General features: G+C 43.2%; 1 protein-coding gene across 2 annotated transcripts in view; it reads left to right on the plus strand.

The window, feature by feature from the left end:
• Positions 1-19,693, plus strand: part of LOC122809601 — a 99,697-nt gene extending 80,004 nt beyond the window's left edge. For both annotated transcript variants that reach the window (XM_044081222.1, XM_044081231.1), the window contains one exon: positions 16,938-19,693. In XM_044081222.1, the coding sequence (XP_043937157.1) occupies positions 17,477-18,979 (1,503 nt within the window). In that variant the 5' untranslated portion in view covers positions 16,938-17,476 and the 3' untranslated portion in view covers positions 18,980-19,693. The remainder of the gene's footprint in view (positions 1-16,937) is intronic.
• The last annotated feature ends 2,374 nt before the right edge of the window (positions 19,694-22,067 follow it).

Raw genomic sequence — 22,067 nt, forward strand, 5'->3', positions numbered from 1 at the left:
GGACACTAGCAACTGATCCTCGACATACTAGAAGTAGTAGATAAAGAACTTTCAAAGGACTCGGGAAGTGGGTTTTGGGCTGGTGGGGTACTATCTATAATAAGAGTGCTTTATCAAGGTGCAAGTACTGTAGGAGTAAGTGCTAGGCTTTACAGATAGAGAATAGTCTACTTGGGAATCAAGTAGAGATGAACTTTTCAGTTATAGGATATGCTGGTTAGATCAGCAGTACAGTTTAGCGTGTTTTATAGCAGGGGCTGAAGGGAGCTAGGAATTGGCCCAAAACGACCAATGGACTACTAGTTTCTGGCTGAAACTTCACCAAATCGGACAAAAAGGCCGCTCAGTGCTTCCCACTCCCACTGGTAAGCAAAGAAACTTCCCTCCTTCCTAATAAGGCAATGGATCAGTAACAGGAACTAAAAACAAAGCCCAGGGATCAGCAACTCTGAAACTGGACTACTCTAGTTCAGTAAAGTGGGAAAACAAGAGATTTTTTTGTTTTATTACAGAGATAAGGAAAAAAACAGACAGTAAATGCTATAAATGCTGTTAATCGGCTAGCGCACTTTAGTGTGTAGCCTACAGAAACAATTTGCAACAATTAGTAACTTAAAGTGCAATAAACAGTGTAAAATGCAGAAATCACTTAAAGTAGCAGTAAAACAGGCGAAATGCAGTCGCTAGCTTAATAACAGTGGGAAAGCCACAAAAATACTTATATCTGGTAGAAAGTCACTCTTTTAGCTCTCTGCTGCTTGGATCACTCTGCAGGCCACCACGAGGATCTGTGCAGAGTTGGTACAAGCTGGAAAACACGTGTTTAGCGTGTTTTATAGCAGGGGCTGAAAGGAGCTAGGAATTGGCCCAAAGCGACCAATGGACTACTAGTTTCGGGCTGAAACTTCACCAATTCGGACAAAAAGGCTGCTCAGTGCTTCCCACTCCCACTGGTAAGCAAAGAAACTTCCCTCCTTCCTAATAAGGCAATGGATCAGTAACGGGAACTAAAAACAAAGCCCAGGGATCAGCAACTCTGAAACTGGACTACTCTAGTTCAGTAAGGTGGGAAAACAAAAGATTTTTTTTTTTTTTTTTTTTTTTTTTGTTTTTTTACAGAGACAAGGAAAAAAACAGACAGTAAATGCTATAAATGCTTTTAAGTGGGTAGCACACTTGAGTGTGTTAGCCTACAGGTAAAATTAAGCAACAAATAACTTTTTAAGAGTGCAAAACAGTTAATCAACACAAAAACAGTTTAAATAGAATGCAGAGCTGTATAAACAGGCTAAGATGCAGTCGCTAAGCAGTAAATATTCAAAAGCCAGAAAAAAATACTTAAATCGGTTATAGCAAATACAGTTTTAACAAATGCTCTGAAATATACTGTATATTTCCAATATGTTTGAGAAGGACAGTCAGAACACAAGAAGGTTCAGGCGAAGAAGAAAAAAGGGTTTGTTTTACTTTTTGAAAAGGTAAAAGGAGGAACAGAAGGCCTTATCAAATGTTCTCTCTGTATTAAGAAGAATGAGCTAATGACACTAGACTGGGAGGTGTGTCACAGTAGGGGTGGGCAACTGCAAAGCCACCAAGTATAAGAGCAAGACACCAACAGGGAGGGAGGGTGGGACAAAATAGCCTAAGACAACAAGCTATGACAGTTTTTAAACAGAAAAAGATTTCTGAAGATTCTGAATAGACAAAGTGCTTTATATATATTAAATTATAAAAACAGTAATCTGTTAAAATAATCAAAAAATACTTATATTTTGTAGCTCAGTTGCGGTCAAACAACTTCTCCAGCCTGCACCAAAGACCAGAACAACAACTTTTTTTTACAAGAACCAGCCCCCACTAGCCAAGAGATAATTACACAGAGTAAATGTTTCAGTTTATACAATAGCCTAAGACAACAAGCTATGACAGTTTTTAAACAGAAAAAGATTTCTGAAGATTCTGAATAGACAAAGTGCTTTATATATATTAAATTATAAAAACAGTAATCTGTTAAAATAATCAAAAAATACTTATATTTTGTAGCTCAGTTGCGGTCAAACAACTTCTCCAGCCTGCACCAAAGACCAGAACATCCAAGCTAACCCAGCAGTTGTTTGATATATTAATTTAAGAACGGTCAGAGAGAGGGCATTTTGTATTTGTCTTTGACTTGACAGCATCCAGTCATCACCACATTTGCACTTGCTGTAAGTTGTGTGTTTTTTTTTTGGGAGCATAGTAACGCTCTTAGATTCAGATAAGAATATAGTTAAGTATAGCTTAGATGTTTTCTTTGAGACTGCCCTGGAATGTTTAAATATTTCCTGTGATTTTGAACTCTGATATAACTTACTTGTTTGGTATTGTCTTATTTTATTATTAAATATTTCTAAACCTTTTAATTGTAGCATGTCTGTTTAGAAATATTTAAGCTCTTAGAGTACTTCTGTTTGGTGACACTGCACAGACTGCTCCTAGATAGCCTTGCTCTTGGTCACACTACCATTTGGATCAATAGTAACATTATTCAGAAGGCCCTTGGCAAAGGATGGCCAATCCTAAAGTAGCTGATAAAGTGGCTGGTGGCAGTTGGAGCTACCTTATAGTCTGGGCAGAAGGGGTCATAGCTAGTAAACCTGTACCAGCCTTTCCCAGGAGTTTCTGTATATAAATCATATGAGTGTGTGCGCCAGCTACATGGGCAGGGACAGAAGCACTGGTTGGCCAGATCTCAGCTGAGATCTCAACTCTGCAGCTATGCCAGTGGGGAGTCTTATTGGGGATCTGGAGAAAGAGGGAGAAACCAGCCCCAGACTGACCTGTGTGTGCTCTTAAGGGAAATTGCATTTTACTGTGTGTACTTGGCATCCTCCCAGTGTGTATTGCCAGTGGTGAGGATTGAGGCTCCTTGATTTCTGGGTCAGTGCAGGGGTGTCTCAATCGCTGTGGAGGAAGGGATGAGCATAATAAATATCAAAAGTGCAAGACTGTGCAGTGGTTAGCATTGTCGCCACACAGCAAGTGATTATCCAGTTCGATAATTGGCTATGGTGCCTTCTTTGCGGAGTCTGGATGTCTTCCATTTATTCACATGGGTTTCATCGCACATTCCAAAGACCTGCATCTGGAGTGTTCCTCCCCAGGCCTCTGCTGAAAATAGGCTCTGCCCCAGTCGGGAGTTTTCTGGTAAACAAATTTAAAAAAATGATTCTCCAAGCTTATCACTGTTCTGATCACATAAGAGAGAACATGTCTTTTTGCATACATGTATTTATCTCCTTATGTCATAGGCTTTAACTGCACCTAATGGAACATTGCTTGGATTTTGCTTCGGCAAGTACCTAATTTCCAGTGCTTTAAACTGTAACCTGTTCCATTCGGTTACTCTCTAGATTTGGTGATCATAAATTCTCAGTTCCCTTTGTGCATCAGGCTTAATTCCGGAGGTAAACAAAAATGTTCTTTTCTCTTCCTACAGTAAGAACAGTGATGTTCACCGTGCATACAGCTGCAGTCATAACAGATGGGTTATCCTGCCGTCAGGCGGGTCCTCGGTCGGCCGAATTCCAAAGTCTAGGTCCGGCGTCGGTTGTCATTTCTTCCCTGACGTCAGTGCGGCAGGGGTATAAAAGAGGCAGCCGACGCCATATTCTTCAGTCTTTCTTGCCACGCAGTGCCCGAAGCAGAAGCAGTTGGCAAGTGCCGGTCGGCCAGCTCCTGAGATTTACGAAAGTATTTCAGCCGAAGTCTTCTTGAAAGCCAAGTACCCCATTGGGGAAACTTTTCTTGCCTCCGACAGATGTCGGACAAAGTTAATAATTGCATTTCTTGTGGGAAGCAAATACCGCATAAGGATTTCCACTCTTTCTGTATACCTTGCTTAGGCCCAGACCACGACGTCTCGGCCTGCCGTTTCTGTGCTAGATTCAAAAAAACGCACTAAGCGTCAGAGTTCGCCCTCCACTTTTTTGGCAAAAAATTTAATTATATTATGTCATCGGATACTCTGACTCCAGTTTTGAGCAAAAAACGCAAAGAATAAAGACTGACATACGAGGTCCGCACCACCTACTGAAACCACGCGAAGGCCGACTACTGATGACAATGCATTACCGGTGTCTTCAGTACCCGAGGTCGCAGGCTCCTCGGCCCCCATTCCTACTACAGATCCCGACGCCACTCCTGGTGGGGAAACTCAGATTTTAGACAGGCCTGCCATTTCTCAAGGGGTCTTCAGGCCTTCCTCCTTCTCTATTAAAGCCTTCACTAAATCTAAAGCAGCCATAAAAACCAAAAAAACAGGTTCCTCAGACCCCATCTCAAGGCACCGTGCCTAAAAAAAGAACAGATGCTTAAAATGGCTGAGGATTTGATTACTCTTATCAGGGGTTCTCAACCCCCCCCCCCTCTGACAAAAGGCCCAGATTAGAGGAAGACTACCCTTCCTCAGATCAAGCTTCTATTACCTCAGAACTATCTGAGGACCAGGATTATGCCTAGTCTCCATTCGAAGACTCTGATGCAGAGGAGTCTGTCCCCCCGAGGACTTCTCTTTTTGGGGAAACCCTGCATACATTGAGGGAACACTTTCATTGGGAAGGCCAAGATTTTTCAGACTCCAAGAAAAGGCTCAGGGAATTTCTTCTGCTCCCCCAGCATAGGCTTCTGGCTATCCCTCCTGTTTTAGATATGTTGGATGATGTGTACACAGAAGCTAGCCTTAATCCAGATTCTTTGTCTCCAGCTCCTGTTAAACCAGACGGGTATTACCGGGTTCCTGATTCCCACCAGTTCCTATATAAAAGCCATACTGCTGACCCTGAAACCATTTCACAGGGTCCCAAGGGAATTAAGGCCTCTACTGCTAAAAACCCATTACCTTCAGAGAGATTCCAGAGCTTTAGAAAGGTGGGGCAAAAAGGTGTACACCTCGGCCACTTTAACCATGAGAGAATTTAAACTGTCAGTTCCATATGTTAAAGTATCAACAGTTTTTGATATCTCAGCTGAAAAGCAAGATGACACAACCAGAACAACCAGATTTAAGAGTTGCAGGATTTGTTGCATGGTGCAGAGCAAGTGGGTAAACCTACCTTGCAGTGTGGTTTTGATGCTTTAGAGGCCTCATGTAGAGCTGCTGTTACGGGGTCTGTTATACGTAGGCATGCTTGGCTCAGAGCAAACCTTACCAGATCATGTCAAAGCTAAATTATTAGATGCACCTCTTCAAAAAGATGTATTGTTTGGTGTTAAAGCTGAGGAGGTGCTAAAGAAAATGGAGGAAAAAGCGAAATCAATGCAAACAGTGAAAGATTTCCTGCAGGTACAGCCTCCACGTTTCAGCAGAAACTGGCCTTCAAAAAATTGGTCCTTTCCAGCCACGGACAGACCTCAAAGGGGCAGATTCAGGCGCCCAAGGGGTAGAGGGCAACCTCCAGGATCTTTCAGAGCCAGACAGTGGCAAGCACCAACCCCAAGAGGTGCAGAAGATAGATCCGTCTTTTAGAAAACTGACACTGACTTCCCCCTACACCTGCCAAGCAAAGCTTTTATGGCAGCACCTTTGGGTGGAAAATTGGCATATTGATACAAAAGACAAATGGATTCTGGACATCACAGACTGAGGCTACAGGTTCCACTTTCACACCCTTCCAAAAATGAGAGGCATGCCAAACCTGCTACAAAATCAAAGGGCAGAGGCACAAAAACAAGTTTCAGCTCTCATGGACATGAAAGCAATTCAAGAGGTACCTGCAAAAGGACAAGGTCAAGGGTTTTATTCCAGACTATTCCTGGTACCAAGGAAAGACAAAGTTTGGAGACCTATCTTAGACCTATCCATCCTAAACACATACCTACAGGTACCAAAATTCAAGATGCTCACATTACAGCAGCTTCTTCCCATGCTGGGCAAGGAGTCTTGGCTGGTAACATTGGACCTCAAGGAGGAATACCTGCATGTCCCTATCAGACAAGATTGCAGAAGATACCTCAGATTTCTTGCAGGTTCAACCAATTACCAATTTTCTGCATTGCCCTTTGGCTTATCTACTGCGCCCAGAGTGTTTACGAAATGCCTGGCATCAGTAATCGCCTTCTGCAGACTACAAGGGTTACAAATCTACCCATATCTGGATGACTGCCTGATCCAAGCGGACAGCAAGGACATACTACTGCAGCACCTGGCATTTGTAATAAAACTGTTGAACTTCCTGGGATACACAGTCAACAAAAAGAAATCAAAACCAATACCCTCAACAAATTTTCCTGGGTGCCAGCTTGGATACAACCAGATGGCCTACCTCATGCCAGACAAGCAAGGGCAACAGTCTCAATACTTTAGAAAAATGGCAACTTACACCAGGCTTAACTGCAAGGGAAGTCCTGCAGGCTCTGGGATTCATGGCATCTTGCATCCTACTAATTCCATGTGCAAAGCTGCATATGAGGAAACTTCAATGGTACCTGAAAAAACTTATGGTCTAGCCACAGCTTGGAAGCAATTATACCACTCATTCCATGCCTTCAAAAGGAATTTTTGTGGTGGACTCCAGCTTGCCAAAGAAACACAGGTCTTCCTTTCTGTGTACCTCAAGCAACTCAAATCATCACAACAGACTCTTCAGATTATGCCTGGGGAGCACACATGACAGATCAGTGCATTCAGGGAAAATGGACCCGAAAAGAGAAGCACCTTCACATCAACCAAAAGGAAATGCTAGCCGTGCAGAAGGCTATTATGACCTTCAAAGACCTACTGCATCCAGGCCAGCTATTGATAAGGACAGACAACACCACAGTGATGTGGTACATAAACAAACGGGGGAACTCATTCATACCCCCTGTGCAGGCAAGCCACGACCCTATGGAACACAGCACTGGAATTGCAAATTCAACTACAGGCACAATTCCTGCCAGGGAAGGAAAACACACCTGGCAGACAACCTAAGCAGAAATATGACGGATCCGCACGAATGGAAGTTGCATCCTCAAGTTTTCACAAAGATAACTCTGGCATGGGGACAGCCAGACATAGATCTCTTTGCTACCCACAGAAATTGCCAGTTGAAATTTTGTTCAAGGACCTATCATCCACAGGCCTGGAAAGTGGACGCACTTTCCTTCAATTGGGCAACATTGATAGTCTATGCCTTCCTCTGCTGCCAAAGTTCTTTTAAAAGCCAGAGCAGAGAGACCGAAAATGATTCTCTTTGCTCCAGACTGGCCAAGACAACACTGGTATCCGCTCCTGAAGAGCCTGACACATTCCCCACCATGGATCCTACCTCTAGTCCCTCTTCTGTTGTCCCAGCACAACTACAAAACCCTTCACAGCAATCTCAAAACTCTAAATCTAGCTGCATGGAGAATTCCTTGATTTCCCAACAGTTTCTCCTCTCCAAGGAGGTGCAGGATGTCATCTTGGAGGCCAGAAGACCCTCTACAAGAAAGGCCTACTCCGCCAAATGGAAGCGATTTTGTGCCTGGAATCAAAAGGGACAGAATCCTTGGATAATAAATATACCTCAAATTTTACAGTACCTAGCTGAGATGTTAAACAATGGACTTTCCTTCTCCTCCATAAAGAGCCACGCTTCAGCCATTTCTGCACAATACAACACAGATCCTCCTTTATTCTCTCACCCTCTCTTAAGGCAGTTCCTCAGAGGGGCAAAGAATATAAAACCCCCAAGGAAACCACCAGTCCCTGCTTGGGACCTCAACTTCGTATTGGAAAAGCTGACCCTTCCTCCCTTCGAGCCAGCTTCTTCAACAGAGTTACAGTACTTGTCATGGAAAACGGCCTTTCTTCTGGCTATCACCTCAGCACGCAGGGTTTCGGAGCTACAGGCCCTTATGGCTGTGCAACCATTCATCATTTTCCATCAGGTCAGAGTTTCCTTGAGAACCAACCCTACCTTTATGCCAAAGGTAGTATCCAGTGTAGCTTTGAATCAGACTATCCACTTACCTACCTTTTATCCTAATCCACAAAACAAATGGGAAAGACTACTACATTCCTTGGACATTAACAGACAAATTCGTTACTATTTGGACAGAACAAAGCCATTCAGGAAATCTGAGCAACTTTGTGTCCTATGCAGCAGGTGCTCAGGGAAAGGCCATTTCCAAACAGACAATTTCAAAGTGGATAGCCCACTGCATACGCTTTTGTTACTCTTTTTTTTTCATGGAAAAACTGTGCCTGCATGCATCAGATCCCACTCCACCAGAGCCACAGCTACCTCAGCAGCCTTCCTCAGGGGGGTCCCTACCAAGGACATTTTGGAAGCAGCCACCTGGAGTTCAGTGCACACTTTCTGCAAGCACCATCACCTCCCACTATACTCAAAATCTAGAGCGGGCTTTGCCACAGCAGTCCTGCAGGGCATCTTAGCCCCTCTTAGTTCCACTTAGTGCCTACCACCCTTACTTATCTTTGGGATTCTACCCATCTGTTATGACTGCAGCTGTATGCACGATGAACATAGTACAGTTTTGTACCTACCATAAATGTAGATGTTGGAGTGCTCATACAGCTGCAGTCCAGGTTTCCCTCCATCCCCTCTTAGGACAGGCTTTGACAAACACTTTTCATATAACCCTTTTTGGGGGTATTCTTTTATGGTGTATTTGCTTGCAACTACTGTTTTTTGATTTATCAACATTGCATCTTTGCATAACATTGTTTGCCTACCTTCTGGGGGCACCTGACATCTGGGGCAAGAAAAACTGAAGAATATGGCGTCGGCTGCCTCTTTTATACCCCTGCCGCACTGACGTCAGGGAAGAAGCGACAACAACCGACGCCGGACCTAGAGTTTGGAATTCGGCCGACCGAGGACCCGCCTGACGGCAGGATAACCCATCTGTTATGACTACAGCTGTATGAGCACTCTAACATCTACATTTATGGTAGGTACAAAACTGTACTTTTCCTTAGCCTACCCCCTTTTCTCTTTTTAATCGGGAGTGGGTGGTTCTGCTAGGCAGCTTTGCTTTCTGTGGTCCATCTTTACTTTCCCAGCCACTGTTGGGAGAATTTGGGATTTATTTCAAGATCACTTGCAGATGTTCTTCGTGTTTCACTGTTGCAGTCATCACATTTGGGTTATCTGCTTGCAGTAGCCGTCAGTCGGCCTGAAAAGTCTTGGGTCCTGCAGTTGCTGTCTCATTTTCCGTGACATCAGGTAGTCGGGGATATAAAGCATGCAGCTGATGCCATTGCATCAGTCTTTCGGCAGACTCCTGAAATTTTCGTTGGGGAAACTTTTTTTTTTTTTTCTTGCTCTAAACCAATGTCAGTAAAAGTAAATAACTGTATTTCTTGTGGAAAACAAATACCTCAAAGATTTTCATTCATATTGTATTCCTTGCCTAGGCCCTGACCATGACGTACCTCGCTGTTGGTTTTGTGCCTTATTCAAACCACAAACTATTCATCGTCTGTATATTTTTGCTTCTAAATATTTTGGTACTTGGTTCAATTATCCAGATATGTCTTCGGTAAGCCTCCAGACTACTGACATTCCGAAAAAATGCAAAGATAGACAGACCACCTAGGTCCAAAGCTGCCGACGACACTTCTAAGCTAGTTGCCAGTTTGCCGGCACTTGGTGAGGTGCTTTTGCAGCCCCTGATACCCACCACTTCAGATTCGCAGGCCTCTACTGAGACCCGCTATGAGTCCAGTATGCCGCAAGATGCTTCAACTGTGGAGCCTGAGGATGTCTCTACCTTGGATGGGTCCGGAGCTGCTGTGCAGGCAACCGCTTCTGAGGGTGTATTCAGGCTTATTGATTTGTATATTGAACCTTCTTCAAGGCCTAAAACTCGAACCATGCCTGGGAAACCAACGCCCAGACCACATGGTCAGGCCTCTATGCCTAAAAAACAAATGATAATAATGGCTGAAGATCTTATTACTTTAATCCGGGGAAGCCAGCCTTCCCCCTCTGAGACCTAGGACTGAATTTGCTTATGATACTTCTGACCAGGATTCTGAGATTTGTCGTCTCTGATGACCAGGATTTACCCTTATCCACCTATGAGGATTCTGATGCAGAGGAGACTATACCCTCTGCTTCTCCCCCAGAGGATTTTTCTTTTGGTGAAACCTTGCATACTCTTAGGGAGCGTTTTCACTGGGAAAGCCAGGGTTACTCTGATTCTAAAAAGAGGCTTAGAGATTTCTTACTCCTGCCCCAACACAAGCCTTTAGCCATCCCTCCTGTGCTGGGCATTGTTGACTATGCCTTTTTGGAATCTAGCTTGGCCCCTGACCCTACCTCGTACTCCCAGAAAGCCTGATAAGATACTACAGGGTTCTTGATTCTCAAGCTCCTTTTTAAAAATCCTACTGCAGCTCCTGAGACCATTTCACAGGGACCAAAGGGCATTAAGGCTACTACTGCCAAAAATCCTACCCCCTCTTGATAGAGATTCCAGGACCCTGGATAGATGGGGTAAGAAGGTATACACCTCTGCAACCTTGGCCATCAGGGCCTTAAATTGCCAGTTTCATATGTTAAAGTATCAGCAGTATATTATTGGATTGCTTAAACAGAAAATGATTCCTGATTGTGCTGAAAATAAGGATTTACAGGATTTAATGTATTCTGCTTAACAGGTTGGAAAACATACTTTGCAATGTGGTTTTGATTCACTAGAGGCATCTTGCAGGGCTGCTGCCACTGGGTCTGTACTTAGAAGACATGCTTGGCTTAAGGAGCAATCTTTGCCAGATCATGTTAAAATTAAATTGCTGGATGCTCCCTTAAATCGGGACCACCTGTTTGGCAACGAAGCAGAAGAAGTTCTTAAGTTGGAGGAAAACACTAACTCTACACAAACTGTTAAAGATTTACAAGTGCAGCCTCCAAGATTTAGTAGGCATTGGCCCTCAAATTGTTCCTTTCCTGCCTCTTCCAGGCCTTCTCAGTTCGAACCCAGAACCAGCAGAACAACCAGGCTTCAGTCCCAGGGTACTCACAGGACTAAGCAGTGGGGGGGCTCCCACTTCCAAATCAGGGAGTAGTAAGACTCCCTCCTATGGTAAGCTGTCTCAATGACTTAACTTTAAAATTTCCAAGCACTTCTCAACTGATTGCTCCTGTAGAGGGAAAGATTGCTCTGCAAGCAAAAAACTGGGAACTCATTACCAAGGACAAATGGGTTTTAAACCTAGTTTCCCAAGGATGCAGATTTCACTTCCACACGTTGCCAACCCCAAACGGTTGGCCAGATCTACCCCCAAACCAGTGGGCAGAGGCTCGAAAGCAAGTGGTCTCCGGTCTATTCAGACTGGACCATAAGAGGAAAAGGGACGAGGTGTCTCTATTTTAAAGGCTATGCCTGGTACACAGACAACTCATGGCGTCCTATCCTGGACCTTTCTATCCTAAACACCTTTTTGGTGATTTCAAAATTCAAGATGCTAACTCTTCACCAGTTGCTTCCCATGATAGGCAAAGATGCCTGGTTGGCAACACTGGATTTAAAGGACGCCTACCTGCACATCCCAATCGGGGAATCTTGCAGAAGATACCTATGCTTCAAAGCAGGCACCATCAGTTCTCTGCACTTTCCTTTGGCTTATCTACTGCGCCCGGGGTATTCACTAAGTGTCTAGCTCCAGTCATTGCGTTTTGCAGGCAAAGAAATATTCAAATATATCCATACCTGGACGATTGTCTAATTCAGGCAGAAAGCCATGGCATACTTTTCAGTCATCTAGCATTTGTACAAAAGGTGCTAACTTTTCTGGGGTACACCATAAACTAAAAGAAATCACAACTGGTACCCTGTCAACAAATTTATATTCCTGGGAACAAGCTTCAACGCAGCTTCCCAGATGGCTTTCCTCATGCCAGAGAAACAAATTCATTTGACAACTAACTTCAAACTAGTGGCCACAAAACCCTTCTATCTGCAAGGCAAATACTGCAAGCCTTGTGGTTCATGGCCTCGTGCATTCTACTGATTACGTATGCAAGACTGCATATGAGGAAACTGCAATGGTATCTAAAAAGCCTATGGTGTCAGCATTCTCAGGATCTAGAAGCAATGATTCCTATAATACCTTGCCTACAGTTAGAATTCCTTTGGTGGGCAGAGGCCTGCCACCAAAACAAGGGACTACCATTCATTCTACCCCCTTCCGCCCAAACCCTAACAGATGCATCAGACTATGCATGGGGGGGCTCACCTGGCAGGGAAATGCATTCAGGGCAAATGGAACCCAAGTCAAATGCACCTGCATATCAAACAAAAAAAATGTTAGCCTTACAGAATGCTCCAGCCTTGAAGGACCACGTTCTTCCAGGACAATTAATGGTAAAGATGGACAACTTATGTGGTACATAAACAAGCAGGGGGGTACCCATTCCTACCCCCTCTGCAGACTAGCCATGGCTCTGTGGAACACAGCCTTGAGCTACCAAGTGCATCTACAGGCTCGATTCTTGCCAGGAAAACTAAATACACTGGCAGACTATAAGTAGAAATCTCATGGACCCACATGAGTGGAAACTGGAACCAAAGACTTTCAACATGTTGATAAACAAATGGGGGGACCCAGATATAGACCAGTTTGCCTCCCCCCAGAACTACCAATTGGACAAATTCTGCACAAGGAGACTCCACAAAAAAGCTTGGAAAGTGGATGCTCTGTCCTTCAGCCGGAAAAATCTAGCAGTTTATGCCTTTCCTCCTCTGGCTGTCCTCTCCAATGTACTACTAAAGATCAAACGGGACAAACCAAGGATGATACTGATTGCACCAGACTGGCCACGCCAGCACTGGTACCCCCTCTTGCACAGTGTCAACTAGCCCCATGGCACCTGCCTCAGACCCCTACCCTGCTGTCACAGCAGGAGAGCCAGATTCTGCACCCCCAGCTTCAAACCCTGAACCTGCCAGCCTGGCTAATTACCTAATGTCTCCATTCTCATCCCTCAGTAAACAAGTGTTGGATGTCATTTTGGAGGCAAGGAGGACTAGTACTAGAAAATCTTATGCTGAAAAATGGAAAAGATTCTGTGCCTGGAACCAAACTCAAGTGATGGCCACAGCAGCGCCCAATTTTCCTCAGATTCTTCAATGCTTCACAAGGGCCTTTGCTTTTCCTCCATCAAAATTCACGCCTCAGCCATTTTAGCTCATTACAACACAACCACCCCTCTTTTCTCACCCACTGCTCAAGCAGTTTCTCAAGAGGGGCCAAAAACTTGACCACCCAGACAAGCTCTCACTCCAGCCTGGGACCATAACTTTGTAGTGGAAAAACTTATTCTGCCTCCTTTTGAGTCAGCTGCAAGTGCAGAATTTAAATTCTATTCTTGGAAAACAGCTTTCCTTTTAGCAATCACTTCAGCAAGAAGGGTATCTGAATTACAGGCCCTTATGACAGTGGAGCTTTTCATCATCTTTCATGCAGACAGGGTGTCCTCAGGACCAATCCCGCCTTCATGGCCAAGATGGTATCCAGTGTGGCTCTTAATCAATCCATTCATTTGCCAACCTTCTCTTCTAATCCACAGAGCAAAGGGGAATGGATACTGCACTCCTTTAGATGTGCACAGACAACCAAGATTTTTACTTGACAGGACTAAACCTCAAAGGAAATCTGAACTGCTGGTGGCATTTGCTGCAGGGGCAGAGGGGAAGGCTATTTCAAAGCAAACCATTTCTAAATGGATAGGCCATTGCATTCATTTCTGCTGTAAGCACCATGAAAAACCTATCCCACAGGGGATTAGACCCCATTCAATCAGGGCTGCATCTACCTCTGCAGCCTCTCTCAGGGGTGTCCTTACCAGAGACATCCTAGAAACTGCTACCAGGAGTTCTGTACATACCTTTACCAAGCATTACCATTTGTCAGTTTTCTCTATATCCAGAGTTGGCTTTGCCAGTGCAGTCTTGCAGGGCCTTATAGCTGGTCCTAATGCTATCTAAATTCCTCCTCCTATCCTTAGCTTTGAGAATCTACCCAAATGTGATGACTGCAACAGTGAAACACTAAACATAATACAGTTGCGTACACTTACCATAAATGTAGATGTTGAGTGTATTCACTGTTGCAGTCCTTGTTACCCTCCCTCCAGTCCCCTAACTTATTTTGGCTATACCGCTACACTCCTTTACTATGTATGTGTGTGTATATAATTGCTTCCCATTGCGGGGGGGGGGGGGGCAGCTGACATCTGGGGGCAAGAAAAACTGATGTAATGGCGTCTGCCGCATGCTTTATACCCCTGACTACCTGACGTCACTGAAGATGAGAGCAACCATCACAGGACCCAAGACTTTGATAATTGGGGCTACTGCAAGCAGATAACCCAAATGTGATGACTGCAACAGTGAATACACTCTACATTTATAAGTGTACACAACTGTACTTTTGTTCTGTTGACTATTGTTACTTAATGCCCTCTCCCCCACGTAGTTTTTATTCTAACCTGACCGTCTGTGACTGGGCGGTAGGATGCTATTAGGCTCATATGTTCTGCTTCCTTTGCTGTTGTGTGGCTTTTTTCCTCTCTAGTCCACACTTTTCAGATACAGGGTTCTTGGCAGCAGCCTACTGCTGTATTAGCACAGAGCCTAGAAACAGATGAGGCAAGTAACTTGTAAAACCTTAGTGCTTACAGCCAACAGTTACTGTCCCTTCCTCCCCAGACGTACAAGCTGATGCAGAATATTTGGGAAAGCGCAATTCTCCCTTCGTGGAATCGATTCCCACAGAGCTAATACCAGACATGGATAAGTAGAAAGAATGTAGGTTTGTCCATCTTCAACCACCTGATGTCTTACTTTGGGAAACTGTTAGACATCTGCTTATGGAGTCGATGGCTTGTTTAACAAGCCTACCTGTCGGCAACGCTTTCAAGACCTGCAGGGCATTTTTGACGTGCCCCCCCCCCCCCCGCAACACTGTCGAGGTATTATCAAGGCAGTATAGGCATATCCAAAGTGGCACCCATCAGCTTAGCAGACTGGGATTTTCCTGGTGAGAATTGTGGGCTCGGGGCTTCTTTGATATATATATGCCAATATTCTTGGCCGTTTCTGTGAGGAATTGAACTGTTTTGACATACATGGGTGCTTTTAGAAAGAAATGTTAAGACACTCAAACCGGGTGACGGGGGAAACAAGACCTAAGTAACCACAACTTCCTCAGTGGACTTTTGTGTGTTGTCATGTGCTAACTCCTCTAATGCAGTGAGCAGAGCTGCAAGCACTAGTATTTGTTAGTTGAGATACTTGACTGCACCCAACCCTTTTTGCTGAAAGATGCCCTTGATAAACTTTCTTTTCTTGAAGTGCCGAAGGACCATTATTCCAGTCCTCCAAGCAGCGCTTTTTTAGAGGAAGAATCAGTGAAGGCTGTGTTCCTGTTAGCCCCACCAAGCAGATTAGTTTTGCCAATGGCATGTTGGAGAGGTCATCGGCTTAGTTGGGTGTGCAGCTTTCTTGATTCTTGGCATGGTCAGTAAGGCAGAGTCCCTTCTTTTCTCGAAAGATCAGTAGTCTTGACTTGCAGGCCAACACCTTCCCCACATGCGAGACAAGGGAACTGCCTGGTTCACGCTCACCGGGGAGTGTGGTCTGAGATTGTAAAATTCAAGCATGCCTTGTATTTCTCTTCCCAACCCCTTTGCCAGTCCTTTCAAGATGTGTACAGTCTGGGACACCACCTGGGCACACTGGAGGCCCAGCCATCTTGCAGGATAGAAATCCAATCTATGTAGTAGCCATGGTCCCATAACCATTTTCTGGGGTGGAGTACTGTTTCCTTAGACCTTTTCATACTCTGCCTGGGAGCATTGTTGTCGAGTGACTTGCTCAGAGTTGCGCAGGCAGTGGAGGCTGAGGGAGTCTAACCTTCCACCACTGAACCACAAGAAACTGTTCTAACCCCCTAGTTAATCCTCTAAGCCAACTGCCAGACCACACAGAAGTGTGACAATAGATTGGGTTGTTTCATTCACTGCATGAATGTTGAGTTCATCTTTCTCAACATTGTGATCTAGAATTTCTTCAAATGTGCAGCCTCCCTCTTCAGTCTATCCTTACTTTTTCACTTTCATGTTGTGTATAGTCCCCTTGTTTAAATTTACATAATGAAATTGAGTTTCTTTATCATTTGTGAATATTAAAATCAGTTTGGACCTAGTCATTTCTCTAGTACCACTGTAGGATTTCAGCATTTTGCAGGAAGAACCTGGCTTTCTTCTTTTAAATTGGCCAGTATAACTAAACTTGAATGTTTTGCTGAAAGTATTACTTTTGGCAGTTGCGTTGCATAATTTTGAACTTGAAGTCGTGTCTGTTCAGCCATGGTATTTAATACTTTTTGCTTACCGAACCAGTGTTTATTTCCTTTCAGATCACAAATCAGTCAGTTTTAGCTTTATTTTCTTCCAGGTTCAGTATAAACGAGCTAGTCCGATCCTGCTTTTTTACTGTTCACACCACCTTCACCTTGTAGTTTATTAAAGAGCAGAACTGTGCGTTTTGTAAGGATCAGTAGCTCTTTCCCTTTGCCAATGTCAGAAGGCAAAGTATCTAATTGCACAGCCAGTTTTTGACAGCCCAGCAAACCTCTTTGAGTGGGAAAGGATTCTGCCATACTGATCTACAGAATATAGCAGCATATGCCAAGTGTTCCTGCGGTCACCGTCCTCTGTCAGATCAAAAGGTTATGGTGAGTACCTCACAAGTCACTTTCATGCTAAATATAATGGTCTAAAGTATTTTGGGATGTGTATCTCATGGCATTCGGATAGTCATTTTTTCTAACCTTCTCACTTTTGTTTGTTTTTTTGTGTTGGTGTTAAATTACTTGGTATATTTGTTGCTTTCCTGCTTTTTTCTGTCCTTCTTGCCATTTTTATTTGTCCATTTGCCTCTTGCTTTTTTTATTTTTTGAGGTATATCCCGAGCACGAGAGAAGTTGAAGGCTGATTATCTACATGCATGAAGCCATTTGGACATTCTTGCAAACAAGCAACTGTGCTGTCAGAGGTGGAAACTGGACCTTGCACAACAGATTTGTTCATAAGCTGTAGCCTGAAGAGACTGGAATCTGCATGAAGCAGAGCTGAAACGTTTTTTGACTTGTAATAGTGATATTGCTGCTACCAGGAGTAGTGGACTGCTGCTGGTAAATATAAGAGAAAATATTGATCAACTAATACAGAATATTAATATCAGGAGTATGTCAGCCAAGACCAAGGTTTGACTATACAGGAAATTATCTCTGCTGTCTTACCTTAACAGTAGTCACTTTAGTGATCATGCTTTACATACAGGTTTGCATTTTATTTATAATTTTACTGGTGTAACCATTTCAATGTCTTTTTCTTATATTTAGTTTTCATTAAATATGGAATCTTTGAAACATGCTGCATATCACTTAAACCAGTTAAGTCTAAATAAAAAAATGGGAGGACAGCAGAGTTCTTGAGTAATGAATGTTAATAAATCAAAACAACTTCATAACACTGAACACAGAGTTGTATTAACTTCGTCCTCTGTAGGGAAAATGGGAGATGGTCATGTAAGGGGCCAGATTAAAAACGTAGTGCGGCAAGGCCTGGTAGCAAATAAAGCTGCTACTTCACCTGTTACACTAAAGGAGAAATTTACCAGTGAGAACAAGCAATCTGCCCTGATGAACACTTCAGAGTTAAAAACCAATGGGCCTGTCCCCAAAACTGTTGACCTAGGAAGGCTTCAGGGGCCTCAGCACCTAAGGCCAGAGGATAGAACTGTTAGAACTGAGGCGAATTTCTTGGAAGATTTTGACATGTTTATAAACCCTTATATCAAAAGTCTCAAACTGGACCCAACTTCAGATCGAGATCCAGCACTGCATTGGAGGGATGCTGTGGGAAACAAAGAAGATGGCAGAGGCCTTCCAAATGAACGTTTAAGGGACTGTAACTTAAAGGACATATGGGGGGAAATAGTGGCATTAAAAAAAGCTATGTCTCAGAACAATTTCCTACTGAGGGAAATCTTGTTGTTTTTAAAGGGTCAAAAGGTGCATGGGATTGATAGAAAGTCGGAACAGTGTGTAGGACAAGACAGCTTTACAGAACAGTTTTCTGATGTAGACACTCCAACTAATGGAAGTCCTCAAAAAGATGCAGTAAAATTGATAACGGAAGCAGTGGTCAGAGAACAGGGGGAGTTTTATAATGTAGACCAAGAGACAAAAAAATCAAAGACAAAAAAGGATAGAGACCTGGAGAAGTCTAGATTAGAGCAAAAACAAAATGGATCAGTCCAAGTAGACTGGGGAGATGATGCAGAAAAACTAAAAACAGAGTATGACATTATAATGGACAAAAATCAGTTAAGTGATAGGTTTAGTAGTGATGGGAGCCAGGAAGAGGGTGATTTTTGTCCAGATGAAGGAAGTAACAGGCTTCCTACCCTGTATATCGCAGGTATTCCCAAGCCCAGAGTTGAAAGTGCCTACCTTCTCAAAGTCACAGTATACAATGTCTTAAAGTCACTCTTGCATGAAAAAATAAAATGGTCTGATATTATGTCGTCATATAGATATCGGGTTACTCCAGCAAGAGGAAAAATTTGTGTTGTAGTGAAAAACAGCAGTCTTAGGAACATCATCCTTGAAAAGGGGGGTCTTCTAGTAGACTGTGGTGTAAGGATAAGTGATTCACTTGCTTCATTTCAACAGGGGGAACAAAATGAAGAGGAACAAGAACCCAAAAGCTGTTCCAAGCAGAAGCCCATAAATCAGCAAAGAATAACTAAATGTTTAGTCCAAAATGGGGAAATTACTCATGTGGAAGAATATAGACCTTCATCAGGGAGTGGAAGAGGGAAGAGAAACCGGAATAAGCGAGTTAATAACACCTTTGAAAAAAAATCTGAAACTAGTTATCGCAGTGACCTTGTTATGTCAACAAGAGTTGAGCTAAGTTCTACTTACACCACATAGCACAGAGAAAATGCCCACAATTAAATGTGCCTAAAATGTAGTATACTGGAGTACAGCATGCTTTAGTAACAAAACTGAAATGTGCAGTTTTCTTTCATATAGAATATTTTTAACACAAGTTTGTTGCCAGAGAACTGGTTAAAATATGATGAGGCATGTACTGTAAACTAGTATGACACTGGGGAGTAAAAGGCAAAAAGTGAGGTAACTGTGATGGACAACAATGAGAAAGTAAGACTGCTGGTACAGTCCAAACGAATTGCAGCAGATTATGGTGTGACAAAAGGAAGACAGAAAAGGGCAGGGAATAATGCAGAGGAAGAAAGGATGAAAAATATGGTCAGTTGAATGTGTAGGAGGGAGCACAGAAGATTTGGACACTGAATTATAGCAGCAGTGGTCAGCGAGCGAAGAGGAAGGAATGTTGTAGTTTTGTATGAGGAACTGAAGCAAATGTTTAATACTGAGCTGTATTAAAACTATTAAGTTTGTTCTGCATGTTATCCTCTCCATGCCAGATAGTTTTAATGAGCAGGAAATGAACATTTTCTATTGGTGTTTTGACTAAACAAAGGCAGTATTATTATTGTTAATATATTTGGTATAACATGTTGCCAAATGTCAAAACTGGGCTGCACTTTTGCAGACTTCTTTTTACTCAAGATAATTGTGTCCCAATTAAAATAAATATATTGCATGTTTAAGAGAACTGGACATTAATGTTTTTTGCTATTATGTTGTTCCTTTTGAGTTCTAGATCATTTTTATTCTCTTTTTCAATTGTTTTTTTACATGTGCTGTTTATAAAATCAAACACCAAAGCTGTCTTATGTATTCCTTATTTTGATGTCAGACTGCTTAAACGCAGTGTAAATTACTGTTGGAGGTTCTCTGTTTATCAGATTTCAAATTGAGATATGCTGTAAGAGAAGAACAGAGCAAATTAGTTTGCCATGTAGCTACTCTACACCAGGTAATCATTTTCAGTTGCAATTTTGGCAGTAGCAGGACCTTTGAAAAGAACACTAGTTGTATTGCATAGTACTGTTTGTAAAGAAGTGTAGAAGAGCTAGCATGAAGCAATACTGGCAGGGGCTGTGTACATCAAGTTTTGAGGGACCCATACCACCACTTCTGATCCCTGATGTAGATTTTTCCCCAAACTGCCCTTCTTCCCTCTGGCTGTAATGTTAAAGGATTTTTTAATCCTTAATTGCAGGGGGTGGGGTAGGATTAAGTTGGAGTGGTGATCATGCAGTGATGAGTGCATTGCACCATATTCATTTGTATTTCTTCTGACTGTCCTCTACCCAGTCCTGTGCCAGCCATGGAAACCTTGTCCATTTGCCACTAGTGAGTGCGTCAGCTGTAGTACAGTCCTACATACACTTGCACCCAAACACAAGTTGCTTAGTCCCTGTTTCCTCAGATGGTCGTCTTCTGTTTAACGTCTGTGCAGGACATGAACAAACTTATTTTCACTAAAAGTGCAGATATTCCACTCTCATCTTAATCTGTGTGAATTGATATGAGAGGTTACATGTAGAGGAAATGTGCCGCATAAGAACTAATGATAAAACGTCCATTTGTGCAGTATAACCTGTATCCCCTTGTGGAGTGCCCCCCCCCCCCCCCCCAGGTTATGGATATTTTTCCATGGTTACACAGAAGTGGGGTAAAGTAAAAATTTCACTGGCACTGAAATCTGCTTTCAGTAAAGGTAGTCCGTAATCAGAGTGCTCTGTCTTTTAACATGTTCGTATAAAACACCCAGCTGTCTAAATAGGTTCATAAGTGTTTACTAGGCTAATGACCACAAGGGCCTTTTTAAGCCTAGCCATGCATCCCAAATCTGTTTTGGTACTCTTGACAAGTGTAAGCAGCAGCTTAGGAGATTGACATTAACAAGCAGGGGCCTGGGAGATTGAACCATTTACAGGGTTGCCTGTATCCATTACAAACATATGTGCCAAACCAGGGATGAATGTCCTGTTTCCCATCCAATTGTCCAAGTTAACACTTGAATTGGGTTAGGGAGGAACTCTGCTTCGCATGGATGTGGAGCCTGTTCAGAGACTGGATAGCCTGTTGGCTACATACTTGTCTCTCCAGCAGGTCCTATGTATCTCAGGCAAGGTTCGGTCTTCAGATTGGGTAATTCTGATGCTGTTTTGTGGATATGCAGGAGGTCCATCAGAGTGGGGTCTGACAATGCCCTCTGTGCCAGACATAGATCTCCCTTCAGCAGCTTGTAAGAGACAGAATACAGGGATGTGGCCTTCTCTGTCTGCGTAGAACACTTTACTTACACCCTATAATTTTTAATAAGGAACCTCTGTGGATGTTTCATTTGCTGGATATGCCTGGTTAGGTACATACCTAAGGGGGCATTGTACTTTATGGGTCTGAATGCCAAATGCATTGGAACAGTGACTTCTTGGACCTAGGTGCCTTACCTTTTGTTTGTAAGTTGCGCACCACAGAATGATTTCCTTACTACTGTAGATGTGCTGGCCAAAGGTACATTACTGTCTTGTGTCCCCGAGTCCCTGACTACTAGGTCAACTCTAAGGGATGTTGTCAGTGTAATAGTTACTAGGGGCAGATGACTTCCCAAAGGATACCAATATGCATTTCTTGGAGTTTAGTTTGTCCATGGCTCTGATGCCATTTGTGTGTCATCCCTTTCTGGAGAACGTGTCTGTGTGGAATTCGAGGAGTGCTCCTAATTTGTAGTGATCTGCAGATTTAGTCATCAGGAGACCATTGACATTGGCCTTTATTTCAGAGAAGTAAATGCCAAAAGGGAGCAGTCCAAGGAACAATCCCTGAAGGACTCCACTTGTGACTGGCTTCTTTGTAGAGGTGGAAACACCAGGTCTAACTTCTTGGGCCCTGTCTGTGAGCCAGATGGCTCTCCACCCATGTGACATATGGGTTTGTACCTAACAAGAGTTTGTCAACCATGCCTAAGTGGATCATTGTGACTGCCTTGACCAGGTTAAGGTAGGCAGTAAGAACCATTTTGCCTCATCCATTGCTTTGGTGACTTTCTCAAAGAAGTTCACGAGGTTGAGTAGGCATGACC

This window comes from Protopterus annectens, chromosome 1.part1 (genome assembly GCF_019279795.1).
Source record: "Protopterus annectens isolate FY-2018-M chromosome 1.part1, PAN1.0, whole genome shotgun sequence".
In the NCBI taxonomy this organism is placed as follows: Eukaryota; Metazoa; Chordata; order Ceratodontiformes; family Protopteridae; genus Protopterus; species Protopterus annectens.